Source organism: Mustelus asterias, chromosome 21 (assembly GCF_964213995.1).
Source record: "Mustelus asterias chromosome 21, sMusAst1.hap1.1, whole genome shotgun sequence".
NCBI lineage: Eukaryota > Metazoa > Chordata > Chondrichthyes > Carcharhiniformes > Triakidae > Mustelus > Mustelus asterias.
In genome coordinates, this window is record NC_135821.1 from 70,256,172 (window position 1) to 70,282,072 (window position 25,901).

Consider the following 25,901-nt stretch of genomic DNA (forward strand, 5'->3'; position numbering starts at 1 on the left):
AAGCAGCAGTGCTAACCACTGTGTCGCCCTTAAATATCATAAATATAAGGTAATCATTAATAAATACAATAAGGAAGTCTGGAGAAATTTCTTCATAGAAACATAGAAACCCTACAGTGCAGAAGGAGGCCATTCGGCCCATCGAGTCTGCACCGACCACAATCCCACCCAGGCCCTACCCCTACACATTTTACCCGCTAATCCCTCTAACCTACGCATCCCTGGACTCTAAGGGACAATTTTTAACCTGGCCAATCAACCTAACCCGCACATCTTTGGACTGTGGGAGGAAACCGGAGCACCCGGAGGAAACGCACGCAGACACGAGGAGAATGTGCAAACTCCACACAGACAGTGACCCGAGCCGGGAATCGAACCCGGGACCCTGGAGCTGTGAAGCAGCAGTGCTAACCACTGTGCTACCGTGCCACCCAGAGAGTTGTGAGAATGTGAATCTGGGTACCACGTGAGGTGTATTTAAGGTGAAGCTTGGGCAAGTACACGAGGGAGAAAGAAATAGAAGGATATGTTGCTGGGGTGTGATGAATTAGGGTGGGAGGAGGCTAGTGTGGATAATAAGTGCTAGTGTATGATGGGCTGAATGGCCTGTTTCTGTGCTATAAAATTCGATGCATCATGTAATTCCCCGGCACTAACTTCGCTCTCTCTGCTCAGATTCCCAATATTGGCTGTGTTTGGATAATGACCTGTGATTATTATTGGCAGATTCACCACATCAACGCCAACCACTTCCTGGATATCACTTCAGTGAAGCCTGAGGAGGTGGAGGGGGGTCTCTTCACCAGTTCGAATCATTTCCAGGACCACGCCGCTGCTGCCTACGTCACGTTTTTGAAGGAAGGGCTGGAAATGGCCAAACGTTTCACTCCGTCCTAACTCGCGGGAATCCCGGCTGAACGAATCTGCTCCTCCATTGCAGCTTCTCTCCCAATTTTGTGTTGTGTGGTTCTAAAACTGTTTCGCTGCTCGCGCAGGGAGCACAGTGTTTCCCAATGTCTCACTGAGGATGACATCTGCTTGTCGGAACCCAAGGACCGGGTTTTACCTGCACCGTGTCTGTGATGCGAGGGGGGGGTGGGTCCACATTGAAATGTTCCTCCACGGCACCTCATCCTCCTGAGTAAGAATGCGTATTAATCATTGGACAAGAACCCTTTCATTAGATAGTGTCAGGGTGACCGTTCCATGTTCTCGAGCTGTATCCAATATGATTTTGGTGTTTGATTTGGGGATGTATCATTCTTAGCAAAGAAAGGTTTTTCTTCGGGATAAAAGCAAATTACTGCGGATGCTGGAATCTGAAACCAAAAGAGAAAATGCTGGAAAATCTCAGCAAGTCTGGTGGCATCTGTAAGGAGAGAAAAGGGCTGACGTTTCGAGTCCAGATGACCCTTTGTCAAAGCTCATAGTTATGGGGATAGGGCCTGGGTGGGATTGTGGTCGGTGCAGACTCGATGGGCCGAATGGCCTCCTTCTGCATTGTAGGATTCTATGAACCAGAGGAGAAATGAGATTTGACAAAGCTTTGACAAAGGGTCGTCTGGACTTGTAACATCAGCTCTTTTTCTCCCCTTACAGATACTGCCAGACCTGCTGAGATTTTCCAGCATTTTCTCTAAGGGGTTTTCCTCTCTCCCAGTTTTCAGTGTTGTCCAGCACACTCCGACATGGTGAACTGATGTTCGTAATTGGGAGAGAGACTGTTGGACTCTCTGTAAAGAGCCACCGCTTAGCCCCATTCCCCATGTCTTTTACCTGTGGAAAGTGTGAGCGATTCTGTTTTCTTATCAGGTCTGAATGACCCCCACCTCCCTCTATCAGAAATCGTTCCTCATGATCTCCGATGATGATCTTACATTCGTCCTCTCAGCTGATCAAATCATGGATTTAGAGAATAGGTTGCTATTCTCTAAATAGCAACATCTGGTTAAAATCTTTACCAGGATACTTTCGAACATCTCTACCCACCTCTTCCGAATCCCTGTCCTTGTGAGAAAACTGCCAGTCTCGATATCAAGTTTTTCCCAAAGCAAACAAAAAAGGTCTGGGGGAATATTTAGAAATAAGGATGAGTTTGCTGGAGTGAATCGGAGATTTTGGGGAGGGTCTTTTCCCTGGAGCCGTCACCCCTCCCCCACCCCAAGGCCAGAAACGTTTTTCAGCAATCCATTTCCTGTGATAAGCTGTTAAATTAACTCCAGTGGGGGTGGGAGAGGGTTCCTGTGTGTATTCGAAATCCTGCACACCCACGTGAAAAACTGCAGAGACACAACCTTTTAGTCTCGGGAGCTGGTTCAGCTCGGTGTGTGGATAAGTAACAGGGCCTCCCAGTTGCAGAATGTTAATTTGCTGCCTCAAAGCTTTGGAGTTTTGATCTTTGAAACTCTTGCGTGAATTAACAAAAAACCCCTTTGTCTTAATCTTGAAAGGGTAAATAAGAAGCTGTTTCCACAAGCAGGAGGGTGTAACCAGGGGACACTTGTACGATAATTACTGGTGGCACGGTGGCGCAGTGGTTAGCACTGCTGCCTCACAGCGCCAGGGACCCTGGTTCGATTCCCAGCTTGGGTCGCTGTCTGTGAGGAGTTTGCACATTCTCTCCGTGTCTGCATGGGTTTCCTCCAGGTGCTCCGGTTTCCTCCCACAATCCAAAGATGTGCGGGTTAGGTGGATTGATCATGCTAAATTGCCCCTTAGTGTCAGGGGGACTAGCTAGGGTAAATGCATGGGATTATGGGGACAAGGCCTGGGTGGGATTGTGGTTGGCGCAGACTCAATGGGCTGAATGGCTTCCTCCTGCATGTAGTGTTCTATGAACCAGAGGCGAAATTAGTATTTTTAACACGGAATCTTTATGGTCTGGAATTTGCACTGCCTGGAAAGCTAGTGGAAGCAGGTTCAACAATGACTTTCAAGAGGAAATTATTTGTAAAGTGAGCAGGGTTATGGGGACGAGTGAGGGAATGTGACTAACCGAAGAGCTCTCTCGCAACGCTGCCTCAATCTTGATGAACCGAATAGTGTCCTGAGCTGTTTATGAATGGTTTGTGTTGAACGGCCCCCAAATGGTAAGGATTAGCAACCTCCAACCTCCTCCACCCTCCCAAAACATCCCCGCTTCCTGAAATAAGTCTTATAAAGTCAACACCTTAGGAACATAGGAATTGCTAGACAGAAAGATTAAGGTTCTTTGAGTTCGCCTACCCCTGATACGAGTGGTGAGAAAAGCTCCAGTGGGGAAAGAGCTTTCAGAACCATAAATCCAAAAGCCATCTATGCCAAGGTGACTGCATTTGCAACTCGAGTCTAGACTTCTTACCGTGCCCACCCCAGTCCAACACTGGCATCTCCACATCAAAATTACCTGTGGACCACATCCCAAAACATGTTTTTTTTAAGAAACCTCATCTACCATTGAATGAATCATTAACCGTTTCCATTCGCTCTGTGCTGGTAGATTGTATTGCAGAGACATTTTACTTCATGCTTGATATTATGTTTGTAAAAAGGGTGATTGGCTCTCAGTCCCGTCGGCATTTTGGGTGCTAACGTCTGTCAGCACCTTTTGTCCCAATCTGCTGTAAAATGCAAGGTGAATCCTGCCACAGGGATGAAAGTTTGTGCTTTAGTAATGCAAGCATGCGGTTCTGTACAAACGCCAGGTCCTGGCACACCTAGCTGCTGAAGCGGGGTGTGAAAGCAGGAGAGAGAGACAGGGAGACATCACTGGTCTGGCACCGGTTGAATAACTGCGAACAAATACAAAAATTGTGGTTTGTCTTTTCTCTTGAAGAACTAGTTTAATAAGGCAAATGCATCAAGCCATTGGAGGTGGCCTGCTGGTTGCCACTGGTATGTGCACCAAATAACTTGCAGCTAAAATCTGACCAACCTCATGCTGCAACTATGCAAAGTGTTATGGATTATTTCTGTATTTAAAACTCTATAAACTCTGTAATATCTTTAGTAAGGAATCAGATTAACATGTATGTAGCTTTGACTTTTTATACCTGATCTTTCCATTTTTATAGCCTGGATTTTCCAAATCAGCACTTTTTCTATGCTCGTGGCAACACAACGTGCTGTGGGAAAAATCTAGTCCTTTGTGGGGAATGAATGAGCTGTGGTGAGGGGTACTTTTTATTTTCTAAAGAGCTGCATTTTGTGAAGGCTCAACCCCAAAGCCTGGGAAAGGACTGGGTTAAGCCTGATGATACATGCGGTTTCACAGTTCAGAAATAATAGTCTCCACCCACCCCTACTGAATTCACAGCCTCCATTTCCAATACACCATGTCCATTTCTCTCTCCCCCCACCCCCAATCAGTTTGCATTAAATAGCCCCAAGTGGAGGAAATTATGAAGTCAGTTCGGAACTCATGGGTGGCACAGTGGTTAGCACTGCTGCCTCACAGCACCAGGGACCTGGGTTCAATTCCCAGGTTGGGTCACTGTCTGTGCAGAGTCCACATGTTCTCCCTGTGTCTGCGTGGGTTTCCACCAGGTGCTCCGGTTTCCTCCCAAAGCTCAAAATCTATGCTAAATTCTCCCTCAGTGTACCCGAACAGGTGTCAGAGTGTGGCGACTAGCTTCATTGCAGTGTTAATGCAAGCCTACTTGTAACACTAAGAAAGAGAGAGTTGAAAGCATACCGAAGTCTCAAAACAGATTGGCTTGGTGATGGAAATAGATTTCTAATTTGTATCTGCTGCTATTCATGCAATAGCCTAGTTCCACCTCAGCACTTACATGTGCCAAAGTGGGCAGGTATTGACCATGTTAAAGAACAGTTCAGTCATGACCAGTTGGCTGCACCAAGTGTGAAGGATATAAGCTGTGTCTCTGGGCTGTTGTGTTTTCCCTGCCAGCTCAGGAGTATCCAGAGGAACTTGTCATTGTGTAAAGTTCCTCACCTCCACTGCCTACAGATTAGATGCTGGTTGTTTTGCTGGCAACTATCACAATTCTGACAATCAGTGAATTTTAAATTATGTTGAAGTGTCTTGCACGTTTCTACCAATCAAGTTTTTCCAATTAATTTTAGTCTTTTGGGCTCCCTGCCCTGCATCAAGTTGAAGCAATAGCCGGATCACAAGACAATTGTGAGCGACTTCATACAACTATTAAAATTGGTAGAAATAGAACCACCTCTTCTTTCAGATACAATGTCATTTTGTTCCGTGGATGAAGATCTGACTGGTTTTTCATTTGTCACATTAATTAAAAATAAGTACTTCCACCTGTGGTGCAAGAATTGTTTCTTTTATGGATTTCAATAAAACAAAACTTCAGACTGCAGCATGTTGGAAACAAACTCAAATGCCAGCATTTTAAAATGGTGGAAACGCCCGCGGTCTTCCCTATCCCAACCCTTCACCAGCTGTGCTCAGGACAACTCCATTAACGTGGACACAGTCACAGTACTTTTAAGAATGCCAGAAGTTTATTTTTTCTGATTTATTCAGGAGTATCCATGATTCAGAAAGTTAAAAAGTGACACATTTTAGATGCCACTAAAAGCAATGACATTGTTTTTCATAACAGCAAGAACTATGAACTTAAGCTAATAGCTTCGCTGCATATATACACAAATATTTAATGATCCTCAATACATTCCAGTTCCCAGTTTAGCAGCATGAAATTTAAGGCCGTGCAATCACACCCCACTGTATACAGCAGACTGGGATAGATCAAGAAAGCTTCTTGTTGCTAGAGACTGGTGATGAGACCGATGCATTAGGTGCACAATGACAAGCCAGACGCAAACAGTGGGTAAGCTTGCTTTCCACCTACTTTCCTTGGGTGACATCAGAATGCACACAAGCAGACGACAGGATGTGACGGTGTTGCATCAGGCAGGATAATGATTCATGAACACTTATTTTAGACTACAACCTCATTTGGCAGTGCATAAACATCAAAGTGACTCTGAAAAATACATTTAAAGGAAGCCCTGAGCTACTGCAGTTGTTCCTGTTTGACACTCAGTTACTGCTCATGCACACGTCTTGCTAAATTAAATCAGGCCCAGTTGCAGACATGTTGTGAACCTTTAAAATCTGAATGAACTCAGAATTCACATGCATTTATCAGTGATATTTTCAAAAATGTGCAAACAGACACTGGGCATCACTGTACAGTTATCGGAATGTCCAAACTTCAAGATCCTGCACCTTGAAATCTTCATTTTTGGATAGAACAATATTGTTGAATGTCTCGCAGGGGTTGCTTCTTCCGTGATTGAGATCTTCATCCAACCACAAACCAAAATGTCCACTTAACAGAAGAGACAAGAATTTTTTTTATTATATCGTTGATCAGAGGGATAACCAACATTTTTTTTTAAAAAAAGGTTCCTCAGCCAAGTGCAGAAATACATCAGGACGAGTTACCCGGCTAGAAATAAGTCTCTGTTCCAGCATGTCTTAGGAGTATTGACAGGCAGAGAGATCTGGGTGTACATGTCCACCGATCACTGAAAGTGGCAACGCAGGTGGATAAGGTAGTCAAGGCAAACAGCATGCTTGCCTTCATCGGTCGGGGCATTGAGTTTAAAAATTGGCATTCATGCTGCAGCTGTTAGGCTTCATTTGGAAAATTGTGTACAATTCCGATCGCCACACTACCAGAAAGATGTGGATGCTTTGGAGAGGGTACAGGAGAGGTTTACCAAGATGTTGCCTGGTCTGGAGGGTATTCGCTATGAAGAGAGGTTGGAGAAACTTGGTTTGTTCTCACTGGAACGACGGAGGTTGAGGGGTGACCTGATAGAGGTTTACAAGATTATGAGTGGAGAGTCAGAAGCTTTTCCCCAAGGGTAGAAAAGTCAAGTACTAGTGGACATAGGTTTAAGGTGCGTGGGGAAAAGTTTAGAGGAGATGTACGAGATAAGTTTTTTTTTTAAAAAGAGGGTGGTGAATGTCTGGAATGCGCTGCCTGGGGAGGTGGTGGGAGCAGGTACGATTGTGGCATTTAAGGGGCATCTAGACAAATACATGAATAGGATGGGAATGGAAGGATAGAGATTCTGTAAGTGCACACGGTTTTAGTTTAGGCAGGCATCATGATCGGCGCAGGCTTGGAGGGCCGAAGGGCCTGTGCTATACTGTCCTTTGTCTTGGTAATTTAGCACCAGATTAGCAGATTGATCAGGGATGGGAAACTAACAGCAAAAAAGATTTAAATAAATGGAGTAGGGTCAACACAATAAAAAGGCATATATATTTACATCATTAAATATGCAAGAGTGTTTAGGGAGAGAATTTTATTTGAAATCGGTTCATTCCTTTGGTGTTTAGTTGGTTAAATACAGCCAGTAGTTAGATGTGTGTTTTTTTGGCTGGGAAGGGGTGGGTGAAAAAAGGGATATGAATGGAAATGAAGGCTTAGAGCCACCCCTTTCCAGATGTTCCATTCTAGTGGTGCTCTGAACAGGATCACAGAAATTACTGCACAAGGAGGTTCAGCAGAAGACAACATTCAGAATTGAGAAAGTGCTGTACTTTCGAAAGAAAGCAATAGGGATATTTGCTGAGACAATACTTCACTCCTTTGGGTTCAAATGGAAGAGGTTGGTAAAAGACAAGCAGGGACCAGTATTTTTTAAATCGAGCCACAAGTGACCTACGCAATAAGATTACAATTCATTTGCAAAAGTTCTGAATTTAGGCCAAAAGATTTTAAACTACATCCCCCCCCCTCCCCCACCCCAGAGGTTACTCCAAAAAAATCAATGCTTTAGGGTGGCACAGTGGTTAGCACTGCTGCCTCACAGCAACAGGGACCCGGTAAAATGCTCTTTGAGGGTTAGTGCAGACTCGATGGGCCAAATGGCCTCCTTCTGCACCTCAAAAATGTTGAATTGGTTTTTAAGTGCACTAATTTCAGAAGTTAACATCTTTGAGAGAATAGATGTTTTCAGTCATGTGGAAAATGTCCCTGTAACAGGTTTTTGCTGTCTGGATGAACAAAAAAAAAGTTTAAATCTAGATACAGAAGTTCTTGGTGTTCGAATGGGAAATGTCCCCCACCCCAAACTCCAGACAGTTATTGAAACTTCCGCAAAAGTTACTCCCACCCTCAGCAGCAAGGCAAATGCAGAGATCTTTTGATGAAAAAAGATACCTTCCTCCTCCTATCGCAAGCGAGTCTGAACTTCCTTTTATGAAGAAAGAATTTGCGCCACTCCATCGGAAGATCTGATCAAAAAAAAACAACAAAACCTTTCATTTGGAAGGAAGCCAAATCCAGACAAACTTAAATACGAATAATGATCCTAGGTTCTCCAATTAGGATACACACAATGCAAAAGAGTGCATTTGAAACGAGAGTAGAGTCTCTCTGCGTTACTTTAGGAAGGATATCAAGGTGTTGGCAGCTTGTGGAAGATTAATTACACCACGAGAGATGGGAGGCCAGATTTGAGGAACGGGGGCTCCAAGATCAAACAAAGGTGTTCAAATGCGGGTGGCACAGTGGTTAGCACTGCTGCCTCACAACGCCAGGGACCCAGGTTCAATTCCTGGCTTGGGTCACTGTTTGTGGGGAGTCTGCATGGGTTTCCTCCGGGTGCTCCGGTTTCCTCCCATAGTCTGAAAGGCGTGCTGGTTAGGGTGCATTGATCCAAACAGGCGCCGGACTGTGGCGACTTGGGGAATTTCACAGTAACTTCATTGCAATGTTAATGTAAGCCTTACTTGTGACTAATAAATAAACTGTAACTTTATATTGCCAACCCTTCAGCAATTGAAGGTCAATCTCATAGAATCCTACAATCTCTACAGAAGGAGGCCAATCAGCCCATCGAGCCTGCACGACAACAATTCCATCCATGCGGACACGGAAAATGTGTAAACTGCGCACAGTGACCCATGCCGGGAATCGAACCTGGGTCCCTGGCGCTGTGAGGCAGCAGTGCTAACCACTGTGCCACCGTTCTGCCCGTTTTGTCGGAGGGAGATCATGCTTAACAAATTTGATTGAATTTTTTTGAGCATGTAACCAGGGTAGTGCGGTTGATTTAGTTTACATGGATTTCAGCAAAGCCTTTGACAAAGTCCCACATGGCAGACTTATTAAGAAGGTTAATGTACATGGGATACAGGGTGATCTGATGAGATGGATTCATAATTGGCTTAGTGGTAGGAGACAGAGGGTGGTGACAGATGGCAGCTTTAGTGACCGGAGGCCAGTGACCAGTGGTGTACCACAGGGATCTGTGCTGGGCTCCCTCTTGTTCGTTATTTATATATAAATGACATAGATGACTATGTGGGGGGTAGGATCAGTAAGTTTGCCGATGGCACAAAGATTGGTCGGGTGGTTAACAGTGAGATTGAGTGTCTTGAGTTACAGGAAGATATAGACGAGATGGTCAGATGGGCGGATAAGTGGCAGATGGAATTTAACTCTGAAAAGTGTGAGGTGATGCACTTTGGAAGGAGTAATTTGACAAGGAAGTATACTCTGAAAGGTCTGACACTGGGGAGTCCCGAAGAACAAAGGGACCTTTGTGTGTTTGTTCATAGATCTCTGAAGGTGGAAAGGCAGGTTAATAGGGTGGTGAAAAAGGCATATGGCACACTCACTTATCAATCGGGGTATAGATTACAAAAGCAGAGAGGTTGTGATGGAGTTGTATAGAAATTTGGTGAGGCCACAGCTGGAGTACTGTGTGCAGTTCTGGTCGCCACATTATAGAAAGAGCATGAACGAACTGGAAGAGTTATAGAGGAGATTCACCAGGATGCTGCCTGGGATGGAACATTTAAGTTATGAAGAGAAGCTGGATAGGCTTGGGTTATCCTCTCTGGAGCAGAGAAGACTGAGGGGTGACCTGATTGAGGTATTCAAGATTATGAGGGGCATGGACAGGGTGGATAGGGAGCAGCTGTTCCCCTTAGTTGAAGGGTCAGTTACGAGGGACACAAGTTAAATGTGAGGGGTGGGAAGTTCAGGGGGAATTTGAGGGAAAGCTTTTTTACCCAGAGGGTGGTGACGGTCTGGAATGCGCTGCCCGGGAGGGTGGAGGAGGCGGGGTACCTCATCCTTTAAAAAGTACCTGGATGAGTACTTGGCATGCAATAACATTCAAGGCTATGGGCCAAGTGCTGGCAAGTGGGATTAGGTGGGCAGGTCAGGGCCTTTCACGCACTGGTGTGGACTTGATGGGCTGAAGTGCCTCTTCTGCACTGTGGTATTCTGTGATTCATAACACTATTATCTTATAATGAACATGTTTATAACATCATGATTTTTCATGCTGGATTTATGCTCAGTGTAACTTTCAGGGGTAAAGGCGGCACAGCAGCCGGGATCCGGGTTTGAATCCCGGCTTGGGTCACTGTGTGGAGTTTGCATGTTCTCCCCTTGTCTGGGTTACCTCCGGATGCTCCAGTTTCCTCCCACCCCATCCGGAAAACGTGCTGGTTAGGTGCACTGGTCATGCTAAATTCTCCCTCAGTCTACCCAAACAGGCACTGGAGTCTGGTGACGGGGGGATTTTCACAGTAACTTCATTGCAGTGTTAATGTGAGCCTACTTGTGACTAATAAATAAATAATACATTTTACACAAGCTCCAATCTGGTGTTCTAATTACTCAATTTCCACGGAAACCCAGTCACGGTTGTATCCTGAGAACAGCATGTCGGCTCAGGTCTCACCTAACAGATGGAGATAAACGGCCATCTTACAAGAGTCTGACATAAGAACATAAGAAATAGGAGCAGGAGTAGGCCATCTAGCCCCTCGAGCCTGCCCCGCCATTCAATAAGATCATGGCTGATCTGACGTGGATCAGTACCACTTACCCGCCTGATCCCCATAACCCTTAATTCCCTTACCGATCAGGAATCCATCCATCCGCGCTTTAAACATATTCAGCGAGGTAGCCTCCACCACCTCAGTGGGCAGAGAATTCCAGAGATTCACCACCCTCTGGGAGAAGAAGTTCCTCCTCAACTCTGTCCTAAACCGACCCCCCTTTATTTTGAGGCTGTGTCCTCTAGTTTTAACTTCCTTACTAAGTGGAAAGAATCTCTCCGCCTCCACCCTATCCAGCCCCCGCATTATCTTATAAGTCTCCATAAGATCCCCCCTCATCCTTCTAAACTCCAACGAGTACAAACCCAATCTCCTCAGCCTCTCCTCATAATCCAAACCCCTCATCTCCGGTATCAACCTGGTGAACCTTCTCTGCACTCCCTCCAATGCCAATATATCCTTCCTCATATAAGGGGACCAATACTGCACACAGTATTCCAGCTGCGGCCTCACCAATGCCCTGTACAGGTGCATCAAGACATCCCTGCTTTTATATTCTATCCCCTTCGCAATATAGGCCAACATCCCATTTGCCTTCTTGATCACCTGTTGTACCTGCAGACTGGGCTTTTGCGTCTCATGCACAAGGACCCCCAGGTCCCTTTGCACAGTAGCATGTTTTAATTTGTTTCCATTGAGATAGTAATCCCATTTGTTATTATTTCCTCCAAAGTGTATAACCTCGCATTTCTCAACGTTATACTCCATTTGCCATATCCTCGCCCACTCACTCAGCCTGTCCAAATCTCTCTGCAGATCTTCTCCGTCCTCCACACGATTCACTTTTCCACTTATCTTTGTGTCGTCTGCAAACTTCGTTACCCTACACTCCGTCCCCTCCTCCAGATCATCTATATAAATGGTAAATAGTTGCGGCCCGAGTACCGATCCCTGCGGCACGCCACTAGTTACCTTCCTCCAACCGGAAAAACACCCATTTATTCCGACTCTTTGCTTCCTGTCGGATAGCCAGTCCCCAATCCACTTTAACACACTACCCCCAACTCCGTGTGCCCTAATCTTCTTCAGTAGCCTTTTATGGGGCACCTTATCAAACGCCTTTTGGAAATCCAAAAACACCGCATCCACCGGTTCTCCTCCATCAACCGCCCTAGTCACATCTTCATAAAAATCCAACATGTTCGTCAAGCACGACTTTCCCCTCATGAATCCATGCTGCGTCTGATTGATCGAACCATTTCTATCCAGATGCCCTGCTATCTCCTCTTTAATAATGGATTCCAGCATTTTCCCTACTACAGACGTTAAGCTGACCGGCCTATAGTTACCCGCCTTTTGTCTCCTTCCTTTTTTAAACAGCGGCGTAACATTAGCCGTTTTCCAATCAACCGGCACTACCCCAGAATGCAACGAGTTTTGATAAATAATCACTAACGCATCCACTATTACCTCTGACATTTCTTTCAATACCCTGGGATGCATTCCATCCGGACCCGGGGACTTATCCACCTTCAGTCCCATTAGTCTACCCAGCACTGCCTCTCTGGTAACATTAATTGTATTAAGTATTTCTCCTGCTGCCAACCCTCTATCGTTAATATTTGGCAAACTATTTGTGTCCTCCACCGTGAAGACCGACACAAAAAACTTATTTAAAGACTCAGCCATATCCTCATTTCCCACTATTAACTCCCCCCTCTCGTCCTCCAAGGGTCCAACATTCACTCTAGCCACTCTATTCCTTTTTATATATTTATAAAAACTTTTACTATCATTTTTTATATTAATTGCTAGCCTAGCTTCATAGTCTATCCTTCCTTTCTTTATCGCTTTCTTAGTCTCTCTTTGTTGTTTCTTAAATTTTTCCCAATCACTTGTTTCTCCACTATTTTTGGCCACTCTGTACGCAGCTGTTTTTATTTTAATACTCTCCTTTATTTCCTTCGTTATCCACGGCTGGTTCTCCCTTTTCTTACAATCCTTGTTTTTTGCTGGAATATATTTTTGCTGAGAACTGAAAAGGATCTCCTTAAAAATCCTCCACTGTTCCTCAGCTATCCTACCTGCCAGCCTGCTCTCCCAGTCTACCTTAGCCAATTCATCCCTCATCCTATCATATTTCCCTCTGTTCAAACAGAGGACACTGGTTTGGGACCAAACTTTCTCCTCTTCCATCTGAATCAGAAATTCGACCATATTGTGGTCACTAGACCCAAGAGGGTCCTTCACAATAAGACATCAACTGAACAATCTGCCATTTTGTAGTACCAAAGGTCTGTCAATGCCCTTTGAACCACACCCAGCAAGCAATGAAAGCCTTTAAAGAAAAGAGAGCAGAAACTATGTTCCCATTATGGTACACAACCGGTTCACAAGGATTTGGTTAATATGTTGTTCCAAACATACCTTAAAGTCAAGACTAAAGGTGTACAGAAAGGTTTCTCCTGTCCCATAGAAACGGTCACTTGGCCTTGGGGGGTGAGAAGTTAAAGCACCAAATACCTGGAACCAAGACAAGGTAGTCAAGTGGTTGCTAACCCTTAGAGATTTGACAGTAGATGATAATTCAATACCAAATACCTGATTGTGTGTGTCCTTTAAAACCAGTAGCACTGGTGAGTCAGTGTTAGCCACTCTGCGGTACAGGGTTTTCAGACTAAAGCCATGCAATGATGTGCTGTATGCCAGTAACCATGGATGTCCCACTGTTCTAGGTGGAAGATACTTTGAAATCTATGGAGCAATGCAAGATAGCAATCTCGATAAATATAGTCAATCTCAGCAGAGAGCTAGAAGTCTTAGTTGTCATTAATATATAAAAGTAATTCCTTAAAACAGCTGTCAAAACTAAATACGCATCTGTAAATATTCAGCTGCATTAAGAGCAAATTTGTAGATTTTTCTACTGGGGAATAATTGGCAGTTTGTCTCCTTATTGCTCCTAGGAATAATTCCACAGGAATGAGTAAAAATGAAAGGCGGGGGAGCAGGGTTCTGGCCTTCAGCCTTAGAGAAATGAATCAAGGTCAATCATAAGTGGCTCTTGAGACCCAAGTATCAAAAGCCAGTGAAACCAGGAGATGCAGTCTGCCATGAATGATATCTTTCCAAGCCTTGGCACAAGCAGTAAGGACCAACAAGTGTAATTTTACCAAGGCTCATTTGATGACAGGCAAATTTGCTCAGGAGAAATTTCCTTTAAAATCATCTTCTCCAGTTTGGTTCTCGCGACGCATTCTCTCAGATAATATATACAGTAAAAGAGCAATTCCATGAACTGTGAAGTCTGGAAAACGTAAGCAAGGGCTAGCAGACGAATATCTTACCATCTCAATGTGAAAAGGTTCCATCAAGTTGCTTTTTCCCTGAAGAACAGGCGCCATATTTCCAGATTCGGAATCAAAAATATCTTTGCAGTGTTTCATTGGGTCATCCTCCACGCTTATAATCTGGAAATAATCGTTACAGATCAGTCACTAATTAGGTTTCGAATGTGGAATTGAAGTGTTAAGCCTCCTCACTGCCACAACCAAGCTTTGTGCTTTATCTGACACAGAAATTTCTATCAATTACAATTCCCTTTTTCGAATTGGAGAATGTTCAAAGCATGAAACTAAACCTATATCACAGGCGTGGAATTGAGGCAGAGAATAATTTGCCAAGATTGCGTCTTGAATACATCCTGAAGACTTGTACAATATGACACCTCACCTCTTGGCACTGTCCAATTTGTAATACATACAAATTTTGAGCCCACTTGTATGATTTGAATTGTTAATTGTGCAAATCTTCCGAATGCATCTTCTGGTGCTGTTCTGATGAATCATTGGCAAATTAGTTCAGTTTGGTTCTGCGTCATATACATCAGCTTTGATTCCTCGGCTGTTTAATACCAAAATACAGCAAAGATTCAAGTTCTTATTTGCTATCACTATCCAGCTTAGTGCAAGGAAACGAAAACATGTCCAGGTAATGGATGCTTGCTGCTACGTTTCAGCACAAATCATTACCCTCATGCGATTAGGTTAATGCTGCATTAATAACGTGCCGAATCTGTTGACTTTGTATGCCGAGGAATATTGTCCAAAAGGTTCTGAGACTTGTTTTCTTCTACTGTGGGGAAAGTCAATGTAATGCAACCACTAGCAGCTCAACTTCAACAACCACCTGCATTTACGTAGCACCTTTCACATGGGAAAGTACTGAGGCACTTCAGAGGAATGTTAACAAAAAGCTGATAGGGTATCGACATTCAAGACCGCGTTAGGCCAGATGACTAAAAACTTGGTGCGGGGGAAGGCGAGACATGTACAAAGGCAGAGAAGTTTAGAGATGGAATTCCAGAGTTTAAAGCCAAGCTCCCTCAATGATAGTGAGAAAAATTCTAGATTGTTTCTCCAATTCTGGCCTAAACAGAGTGCAAATCCTTGTTATACTTACTGCATTGTAAACTATGAAGCTTGTTATATATGCAGTGAATAATCAGTATAAATAAGTACATTATTAGATCTGGAAACAGAACATATGACTTTTTAAATCCAAAGAGGAGGACATTCTTAGGCAACTGCTGGATACCCAATTAGAACTGTACAATAGGTCAGAACTTTTAGACCAATGTAGAGACTTGTTTCGAGTGAGTGGCATCTACCATTTGTGCCACAGTAAGGAGTTAGGATTTTCTGGAGGGGGCAGTAAAAGACAGCTTGTGTTACATACGACATTGATGAACCAAATCAGTTGCGAAGTTGTGGGGCTGGGGTACACATCTGGTTTGTGTGCAAGGTCACACATGCACGCACACATACACACAGCGAAAGGAAACATTCAAGCAACTGTGAAATGGAAGGGAACACAATGAGGGGCAAATGTTGAAAGGTGGTACAAAGATCACAGCTGGCTATTACAAGCAGGGATAAATGTTCATAAAAAAAGGGGTTATCCAATTAGTTAGCATCTCCCTGGCACTGACCTGCACAAAATGTCCATCTTCTCCATTTCCTCTGCAAATTATTTTATAAATTTGCTTCAGGGTTTACTTCCTGCTGCTACATTCTTCTACTTGTATAACCATCTTGCTTGGTCACACCTCAAATCAAACTGCACTATCATGTTCAGCATATTCAAAACATAAAGGAGTGGCACGCCCAAAAAGAAATGTAAGCAAATAATCAGTTATATCAAAAAAGGAGCTCTACTTTTTTCCCCCACCCACAATAAATAGGTTCTACATAAAGGAATTTAAAACAGGAAGATAGGGAAGAAATGCGAAACCAGTACTGAACTTTGGTCACTGCATTATGAAAGGGACACAGTGACTCTGGGGAGGGTGCAATAAAGATTTCCAGTGACGATAGCAGAAAGTGATCCACAGAGAGGGATTTGAACTTGGGTCTCAGCAACAATAACACTGCACCATCGCCCCATTTTTGGGGATGTGGTCCGTACCAGGTTAACCGACAGCCAATTGGCACCCAGAATTAGGAAGTTGATGGGGGAAGGGGGTAAAGAACCTGATCACTACCTAATGATCTTTGCTGGCAGATCACTGGGGTGGATATTGGATCTGGTTGGCTGTAGGGATTCGCATTCTAAGCAGTATTCTGCAACTTGATTTTGTGTCTCTGTGCCCTGTTTGAGAGCACATTTCCACTCCATCTGACGAAGGAGCAGCGCTCCGAAAGCTGATGGTATTTGCTACCAAATAAACCTGTTGGACTTTAACCTGGTGTTGTTAAAACTCTTACTGTGGATATTGGATACAGGACAGGATCAAATCTCAAGCTGCAATAATCAGTCAAGGATTGGACAATCGCTGTTGGGCCAATGCTGCCTCAAAGCCTGCGACCCCAAAATTTCATCAGTGTTTTGGAAGCCCCATAATTACACTATTTCCCCTCCAGTATCCCTCTTCTCAGAGCAACACCACCATACCAGCACACTCCAATCAGCTCTGGTTCTACCCACCCAGCAGTGATGTTTAAGTAATTTGCCGTCTGGGCTCCCACTATCATCTGGAAGTCACTGAGTCACTGCAGCTGGATAAAAAGAAAAGGTTTCAAATTGGCAGTGGGTGCGCTGCCATTTAAATCACCAAGGATGGAGAAGGAGAGACATAGCCCATAAGGAATACAAGAAAGAAGTCATGCTCGCTGATGACAAGTAAGTGAAACAGAAAGCTTCATAAATATTGACCGTTGACTGAAAGGAGTCATGAGATTTATTTTTGGCAGTGGCACAATGGAGCACGTGGTACGCAAACCAGAAAAGATATAGTATAGCTAGAGAAGAAACTGCTTCAACAAGATGATCCTGACAGCAGCTTTCTCTTCTGTTAGTTTCACATCAACATAGTAAGTTGTCTAGTGAGTGAATGACTTCTCTTTACACCTGCACTCTTCAGTACCAGAAGTTGGCTTAACTCACCTCCCACTCATCAAAAAGCCGATCGAAAAACTTCTCACTCAAGGGAAAAGCACACTTTCCATCCAGAAGAACAAAATCGTCGACTCGGGTGTCACCCATTCCTTCAGATAAATAAAGGTCAGGTCGCCAATGTTTCAGGTATCCGTGTAATTCATTCACTCTGCAATGACACAACAGTAAATGGAAAAAAAAGATCTGCATTTATATAGCACCTTTTTACATCAGAGGTAATGGCTTCTGAACACTCTTGTAAATTTAGTGAGACTGGGCAGATTGCAAGATAAATTGCCAGATTAATCGATGACCTGCTTTGAGTGTTGGTTAAGGTATAAACGTTCACCCGAACACAGGGGAACTTTTTTACTTTTCAATAAGGACATGGGATTGTTCATGTCCAGCTGAAAGAGCAGAACTAGGTCAATACCTCCAATCTCTTCCGCAGTGCTGCAACTCCCAAATGCTCAAATCTAGTGTCAATAGTTCAGAGAAACATCACTCATTCAAAACAACAGTGCCTATAAATCTTCTCTTGCCCTTCAACGATATCTCTGCTCAGACTTAAAAATCCCCAGATGTGGTACAATTGCAAAGTGGAATTTTGGTAAGATTCCCATCACTTTTATACTTAAGTGAAGGAAGCATTTTAAATACACATGCAGTACAAAGAACCTGCTGGGAGCTTAAACCTCCCTCATCTGGCAGTAACTAGCACCATCTTGGTTTTCAGAATTGGCAAAGAAGTTTCATGCATTCAGAAATTAACACTGACAATTTGACTTTTTAATATCCTCAATTTTTTTGGAAGAAAATAATTTCAAAATGTTGGAAAGCACAAACCTCATCTCTTTAAGAATGGGGAAAAGATCTTTTTTTCCCTCAATTGCATTACTCTAAAAAATTATTCAGATCAATTTGTATTAACAGGAGGAGGAGGGTGGTACAAATAAAGCTAAATATTTTTCTCTTTTTGTACCTCAGCATTGAGGGCAGGCCAGACAAAAAGGTATCCACATACACATCAACAATCTAACCTAGTACTACACCATGAAGATTTCTATTTCCCACAACTGTTCTCCCTTAAGAGAAAAGCTGCCAAATAACACAAATTATGTACTGGGCTCAAGTTAACTGGATCGAGACTTTTCTAGTCATTTCTCCCATTGACCAAGAAAAAAAAAATCTTTTATTCCATTAATCCCAACTAGAAAACTGATCCAAAGCTAAAAAGACAACATGCTAAATCATTCTCTTACTCAAGCCAGAAGCTATAATTCACAATTAATGCAGCAGATAATTCAGACCAAATATTCAGCTGCTCCTCAAACATTGAGAGCTTTAAAGAGAGGACTCTGGTTTAAAAAAAGTCAAATATTAGAGAAGAAAATCACCCCACAAACTACTAAAAGTCAATAACACCAATCCCACAACTATTACAATTCAGCTGCTCTCAACAATCCACTCAATATCATCACCCTTAAACAGCATTAATAAAAGCCTAGCAAATATCCGGAGAGATCCACACTCACTGATTGGATTGCTCACAGACTAACCCCTCCAGTCAGAAGACCAAGCCAATCTGCAGCACAGACCAAGCTTTTAAAATGGGCTGTAAACACAGCAATAAATCTTGTCTTGACTAATTAGGAGCCTGCCCTGGTTAACATTCTGATAATGTAGACAATCATTTGCAGTTTACATTCTCAGCTCTCCAGTACGAGATAGCAGCTGTTTAAGTAATTCAATGAGAAACCTCAGAAGAGCCAGTGTGTTATTTATAAAAAAAATGTTACAACCAATATTGTAAACAACTAAGGGAAGGTTTAGTAGCAGCAACTGCACATTTGTACCTGTATAGTGATGGTGTAATCTCTTCCCCTTTTCCAGTGCAGCAAAACTGCTTCAACACTGACACTATCAACAATGGAAATCCCCGGCCAAGAACGCACATTAAGACTCGTGTACCATGAAATGATGAGAACAAATGATATTTGAATGCTTAAAGGAGTGTCACTCTTTCACGCCAAGAGAAAGGCAAATATTTATTCTCATGTCTGCCATTACAAACTTGTCAAAAGCATAAATCAAGCCCAGCTCATGGGTTGGCTTCTTGATGTAATGATTGAGAGGTGGTGGCTAGGAGCTTTGCACCAATATATACTGATAGCAGACTCATTTCTCCCATATAATCCAACCACTTAAAACTGAATTTAAAAGCTCAGTCTGTTCTGCAGATTGGTTTAGTCTTTTGATTGGGTAGCAAAGTATACGAAATGTTTCTTAAGTAATGGGTCCCTCTTCTGTAGGGGTGGGCTAGAGTTGAATCAATGTAGTTTTAGGTTTAAGGGTGCATTTGAATTGAAGGCGATTAAATGCTTAGTGGATGATTTGAATGTAGCTGATCAATCAGGCAGCTCTTTCGGCACCAATCAAGTAAACGAACTCAAATTAACTTAGGGACAAAGTAAAAGGGGTGGCTCCCCAAAAGGAAGGGGGGAACAGCCCGAACCAAAAACAAAGTCGAAAGGAAACTTAAAACGTCAAACCAAAAGGTGATTATCGGGGTCGATAATACACCCCAGCCCCTGCGGCACCCAGCGGTCGCGGAAGGCATCAACCGCGCCCGTGGACACCGCATGCTCCCTCTCCAGAGACACCTGGCCGCGAATGTAGCCGCGGTAGAGGGGCAGACAGTCGGGATGGACGGCCCCGTCGATCAGCTCTTTTAAGGTACCAACGTAATAAACTAACTCAAATTAACTGAGGGACAAAGTAAAAGGGGCAGCTCCCCAAAAGGAAGGGGGAACAGCCCGAAACAAAAGACAAAGTGGGAAGGAAACTTAAAACATCAAATCAAAATGTGATTAAAGGGGTCAATAATGCACCCCACTCCCTGCGGTGCCCAACGGGCACGGAAGGCATTAACGGTGCCCTCAGACACCGCATGCTCTCTCTCCAGGGATACCCAGCTGCGAATATAGCCACGGTAGAGGGGCAGACAGTCGGATCGGATGACCCCTCGGTTGCCCGCTGACTTGTAGATGACAGGCTTTGCCAGGTCCAGGAGCAGGTTCATGAGGTCTTCCTCCTTCTCCACACACAGCCGCCCCCCCCCCCAACCCACCGGGTGGCAATAGTTGTAGAACCAAGGTTACTGACTTTTTCTTTATGAGTTTTTTCCCTAACTAAATCTCAGTCACCAGCCCTTTCTTTTACCCTCTCAATGCTAGCTGCCAACTCAAGTTTTATCAGGTCCGCACATGGTTTAAATTAGAAGGAATAAAACAGGCACTGCAGTGGATTTATCCGGCAGCATCACTTTCAGCACAAACATGCCAGGAAATCCTTATGTATCCGTGCACTTTTCCTGCCAAATGATCAAAATATACAGTGGCTTCAAACGTTTCCATATAATCTTGAAAAAACAAGCTTGACCAAACCTCCTGTGCCAGTTCAATCACACAGCTTTCATTTGCCACAAACAAGGTATCCTTATATCACCTAGACGACAATGATTGCTATTGTAATCGAATGAAAAACAGGCTCAATATCATGTACAGCCCAAGAAGCAGCCTTTGCAACCAAATATAACAGTGGCTGCACACACAACCCTCACAGAGACCACAATGGCACTACCATCTGTGCAGCCAGTTCTATAAAAACAAATCTCAACAAGCGGAGCGGGGATTTAACACGGCTAACAATGCAGGGTTGTCCTGTGTGCAGGACAACAGGGTTTTGAGTTGGTTAAGCCTCACAGCTGTCAAAATAATTCCAAATACCGTTAGTGATTCCCTCATGATTGTGGGAGGTCGAATATCTGGGGTAGGTTGTGTTGATAACACTGCTGCAAGTCACAGGGGTGTTGGGAGAAACTTTGACATTGGATATAATCACCTATCAGTTGAGTAACCCATTAACATTTAGTGCCCAAAGTAACAAATGGCTTCTTCCATGATGCAGTGGCACTGAATTTTATTGGGAATAAAATGAAGGAATACTGGAGTATAATTATATTTTCCAAATCTGTGACCTGTTTGCAAGATGTGTCAACTTTTATAATATGGTAAAAAACTTAATAATTCTATCTCAAAGTTCCGAACAATTGTGCAAACTTACACTTTTTCAAAGGTTCAATATATTTCTTAATGTATTGTAGGTAATCTGCCACAGACATACCAGCGCCCAGCATGTTTAATAATTATAGGGCGGAATCTCTCCCCATCCCACAAGCATCAGGGCAACCCCCTCCCCATCCCATCACAGAGGCATCGGGGTTTCCCCCACCCAACCACACACGGGCGGCACGGTAGCACAGTGGTTAGCACTGCTGCTTCACAGCTCCAGGGACCTGGGTTCGATTCCCGGCTTGGGTCACTGTCTGTGTGGAGTTTGTACATTCTCCTTGTGTCTGCGTGGGTTTCCTCCGGGTGCTCCGGTTTCCTCCCACAGTCCAAAGATGTGCGGGTTAGGTTGATTGGCCATGCTAAAATTGCCTCTTAGTGTCCTGAGATGCGTAGATTAGAGGGATTGGCGGGTAAAATATGTAGGGATATGGGGGTAGGGCCTGGGTGGGATTGTGGTCGGTGCAGACTCGATGGGCCGAATGGCCTCTTTCTGTACTGTAGGGATTCTATGAAACAAGCACCGGGGCACCCCCCACTCAGCCACACATAAGGGGACACCTCGGAGGGTCCACCCCGGCACTGCCACCCCGGCACTGCCACCCCGGCACTGCCACCCCGGCACTGCCACCCCGGCACTGCCACCCCGGCACTGCCAGGGGACAGTGCCCTGGTATGTCCCTCTCCCCCGGGGGCTATACTGATCTTTTGGATTGGGGGAGGAAACACAGACACGGGGAGCCTCCACACAGAGAGTGACCCAAGCCGGGAATTGAACTTGGGTCCCTAGCGCTGTGAGGCAGCAGGTTCCCTCAACAGCTTCAAGTTTTATAGACGCTATAGTAAACCTGGTGAGGTATGAATATTCCGTGAGGGGGGAAAATATCGCTCAGAAGCCCTTTCATGAGATTTAAATTTATTAATTTATTCTTGAATATTCCCTTTCTGGGTGGGAACCTCATTACATCACAGGCGAGAGGTGCGGGAAATCGGGAAGTGAGATCTCACCACCGAGAATCTCGTTTCCTGACTCTCGCTAGATTCTGGGCCCATGTTGCTTGTTTATGCTGATGGTTAACACAGGCTCAAACTCACCCCCATCGTGTTTAACCATTCTGAAGAACTTCCATTACATTTAACATACAAATTGTTCTGTAGCTTTGTAAATGCTAACTGACACTTTTGTTGTACATTTTAGTGATTCAGCAGTGCCTAATCTCAGGACAGTTGTCACTTTTACTCAGGAATTTTAAGTCTTTCTTTCTCAGTTTTCAACATTCTATGTGTAGCTAACCGCACTTTCACCGGAACAGGAATAGGCCATTCAGCCCCTCAAGCCCGCTCTGGTGATTAACTAGATCATGGCTGATCTTCTGTCTCCATGCCACCTTCCTGCACTATTCCCGTACCCCAAGATGTCATTGGTATTGAGAAATCTATTGACCTCTACTTTGCACATACGCAATGAATGAGCCGTTGCACACCCCTGGTTGAAAAGATTTCTCCTCATTTTAGTTCTAAATGGTCTACCTCTTATTCTGAAAGTGTGTGTTGGTACCAGCTCCGCCCCCCCACCCCCAGCACCCCCCCCCCCAATAACAAGGGAAAACACCACATTACAATTTAGTTACATCATCGACTCTTCACAGTGGCATGGCTGAAATGAACCTGGTCTGGAAACCTTCTGTTCTCCCAAACTACCACTGCTACCTGGAACTGCAGCAACTTTCCTATAAACCTGGTGGCACAGTGGTTAGCACTGCTGCCTCACAGCGCCAGGGATCCGGGTTCGATTCCCGGCTTGGGTCACTGTCTGTGCGGAGTGGGCATGTTCTCCCCGTATTTGCGTGGGTTTCCTCCAGGTGCTCCGATTGCCTCCCACAGTCCAAAGACGCGCTGGTTAGGGTGCATTGGCCATGCCAAATTGCCCCTCACTGTACCCGAACAGGCGCCGGATGTGGCGACTAGAGGATTTTCACAGTAACTTCATTGCAGTGTGAATGTAAGCCTACTTGTGACACAAATAAATAAACTGAGCTGTTATCAGCATGTTGACATGATGCATGTGCCACTGTGTAAGTGCATAGAAGCACAGGACTGGCTTGGCATGTGTGAAGTTAAGTTCCTGCCTGGACACGATGATGCTGTTCCCCTGTAAATGTAGCAGCAGTTAAAGTGTCACAACCACTCACGCGCCTGCAGAATTGGCAGGTTTACGATGCAGGAATGGCTTTACCTGGTTATCCAGACTCTCTCTACATAAATAAAGAAGACGCATAGATCATTCTCCTGTGACCTGGAGACGAGCACCTATTGCTGTATAAAACTGTCTGAAAACAACCTGAGCAAAATGTAAACCTGAGTACGTTCAGGTATCATAAACTAGAACAATATTTCCCATTCTTGTGGAACAGTCTGCAGTTGCAATTGATTTGTCTCTCCTCTGAGTTTTAATCTTTAAGATTTTACCTGAAATGGGATGATGTTAAAATGATGAATGAAAATGAAAAAAAACCTGTAATTATAATGGTCGCATCAACTGGATGAAAGTCATATTCAAACAATTTGGTTAAAATATATTAATTCCACATAATTTAAAACAATTGATCACAGGAAGTAGTAGTTCTATCATTGCTATTCAATAAAGTTATTAAGCAATCACTAGAGTAAGTAAAGTTTATTTATTAGTCACAAGTAGATTCACACTGCAATGAAGTTACTGTGAAAATCCACTAGTCGCCACACTCCAATGCCTGTTCGGGTACACTGGGGGAGAATTTAGCACGGCCAATCCACCTAACCAGCACGGCTTTTGGACTGTGGGAGGAAACCGGAGCACCCGGAGGAAACCCACGCAAACGTGGAGAGAACGTGCAGACTCCACACAGTGACCCGAGCCGGGAATCAAACCCGGGTCCCTGGAGCTGTGAGGCAGCAGCGCTAACCCACTGTGCCAGGGTGCCGCCCATTGCCACACATAACGTAGTGCAATCATTTTGCATCTTACAATTTCAAAAAAAGCTGAGTAGCAGATTAAACGTGCTGAAAATTTAAGAAATAAGACATGCAGCAAGAAATCAAACAGGGATGTTTTATGTTACAAATCGGGTTAAATTCCCATCAATAACGTTCAAATTCACAAAACAAGCATGGATTGGTGACAGGATAACAGCCACCAGCGAGAGAATTGCTAGCTCCAATTTAAATGTTAGGCTGCCGCCACTCATTTATCGACAATGAATCATAGAATTATACAGCGCAGAAGAGGCCCTTTGGTCCATCAAGCCTGCATCGACACATTAGAAACATCTAAACTCCCACCTAATCCCATCGGTCAGCACTCGAACGCATTCATCTTTCCCTTTGATATTTTTGTGGAGACATTGACCGATTTGTTTTATACAGATAGACCTTTCCACTGAAATAATGAAGGAGTTTCACACGAACCTTTTGACGTTATTACGTTGTATTTACATTACTTTCACCACGGGCACTTTCTTGCGGAGAGGGCAGAAGAAAACCAGAATGGTGTAGCTAGGAAGAAGGAATAGAACACACATTTCTCATGTCAATGCTACCTTCCTCAGCCTCTTTTTTTTTTTGACCCTCCCCTTCTTAAAGAGCATCAAAATCTTTCCATCAAGCTTTTGGCCAACCTGCCTACCTTCTTTCCCGTTTTGGTGCATGCTTTGAATATACCTAACCATGAAGTGCCTTGGGGCATTTTTCTAATCGTAAAACATGCAGAATCTTCAGCTAACTGTTGCCCTGGAGTGTTTACACTCTTGTGCTGTGTGAACTGGCTTGACATGACACACAGCATGGCAAATCCTGGATGGAACAGGTTTGGAGCGGTCGCACTGAAGGAGTTAACATACACATTTGAACCTCAGCTGATGTGACCTGAGTTAATGATTAAATCTTCATTGAAGTTAAGCCACCCAATTTACACTTTATTTGGTTCTGTTACTTTTCCAAGGCGATTCTCATGATGTCATCACCCTCATTATTTAAAGAAAAGTACACAGATTAAGACCAAAGAGATAAAATGATGTTAATTGTCACTCTCCACAATGATCTGAATTATAGTAGAGATGCATATCATTTACAGCACAGGTATTTACTGATCATCAGGCTGCTGTTTTCTCCCTCACATTCCCACTGCATATCAGCCATAGAATGACTTTCCCTGACTGGGCTTGGTTGTCATGCAGAGTGACTGAATATTTTCTCCCCATTTATTTCCCCTATTTCCCCATGTTCAATCTTGAAGTATTCCTGCTGGGATAATAATCGTAAGAAGTTTAACAACACCAGGTTAAAGTCCAACAGGTTTATTTGGTAGCAAAAGCCACACAAGCTTTCGGAGCTGCAAGCCCCTTCTTCAGGTGAGTGGGAATTCTGTTCACAAACAGAGCATATAAAGACACAGACTCAATTATATGCTCTGTTTGTGAACAGAATTCCCACTCACCTGAAGAAGGGGCTTGCAGCTCCGAAAGCTTGTGTGGCTTTTGCTACCAAATAAACCTGTTGGACTTTAACCTGGTGTT

General features: G+C 44.0%; 2 protein-coding genes across 5 annotated transcripts in view; one reads left to right on the forward strand and one right to left on the reverse strand.

The window, feature by feature from the left end:
- selenon (selenoprotein N) overlaps window positions 1-5,167 on the forward strand; it is a 35,818-nt gene extending 30,651 nt beyond the window's left edge. Inside the window, exon 12 of the mRNA XM_078238153.1 lies at window positions 727-5,167. Coding sequence (XP_078094279.1) covers window positions 727-897 — 171 coding nt within the window. The 3' untranslated portion in view covers window positions 898-5,167. The remainder of the gene's footprint in view (window positions 1-726) is intronic.
- Window positions 5,168-5,441: 274 nt separating this feature from the next.
- The window catches only part of LOC144509385 (nuclear receptor coactivator 7-like), a 94,916-nt gene continuing 74,456 nt past the window's right edge, over window positions 5,442-25,901 (reverse strand). For all 4 annotated transcript variants that reach the window (XM_078238154.1, XM_078238156.1, XM_078238155.1 and 1 more), the window contains 6 exons: window positions 17,228-17,387; window positions 14,131-14,253; window positions 13,385-13,537; window positions 13,211-13,306; window positions 8,145-8,218; window positions 5,442-6,296 (listed from right to left, as the gene is read on the reverse strand). In XM_078238154.1, coding sequence (XP_078094280.1) covers window positions 6,161-6,296; window positions 8,145-8,218; window positions 13,211-13,306; window positions 13,385-13,537; window positions 14,131-14,253; window positions 17,228-17,387 — 742 coding nt within the window. In that variant the 3' untranslated portion in view covers window positions 5,442-6,160. The remainder of the gene's footprint in view (window positions 6,297-8,144; window positions 8,219-13,210; window positions 13,307-13,384; window positions 13,538-14,130; window positions 14,254-17,227; window positions 17,388-25,901) is intronic.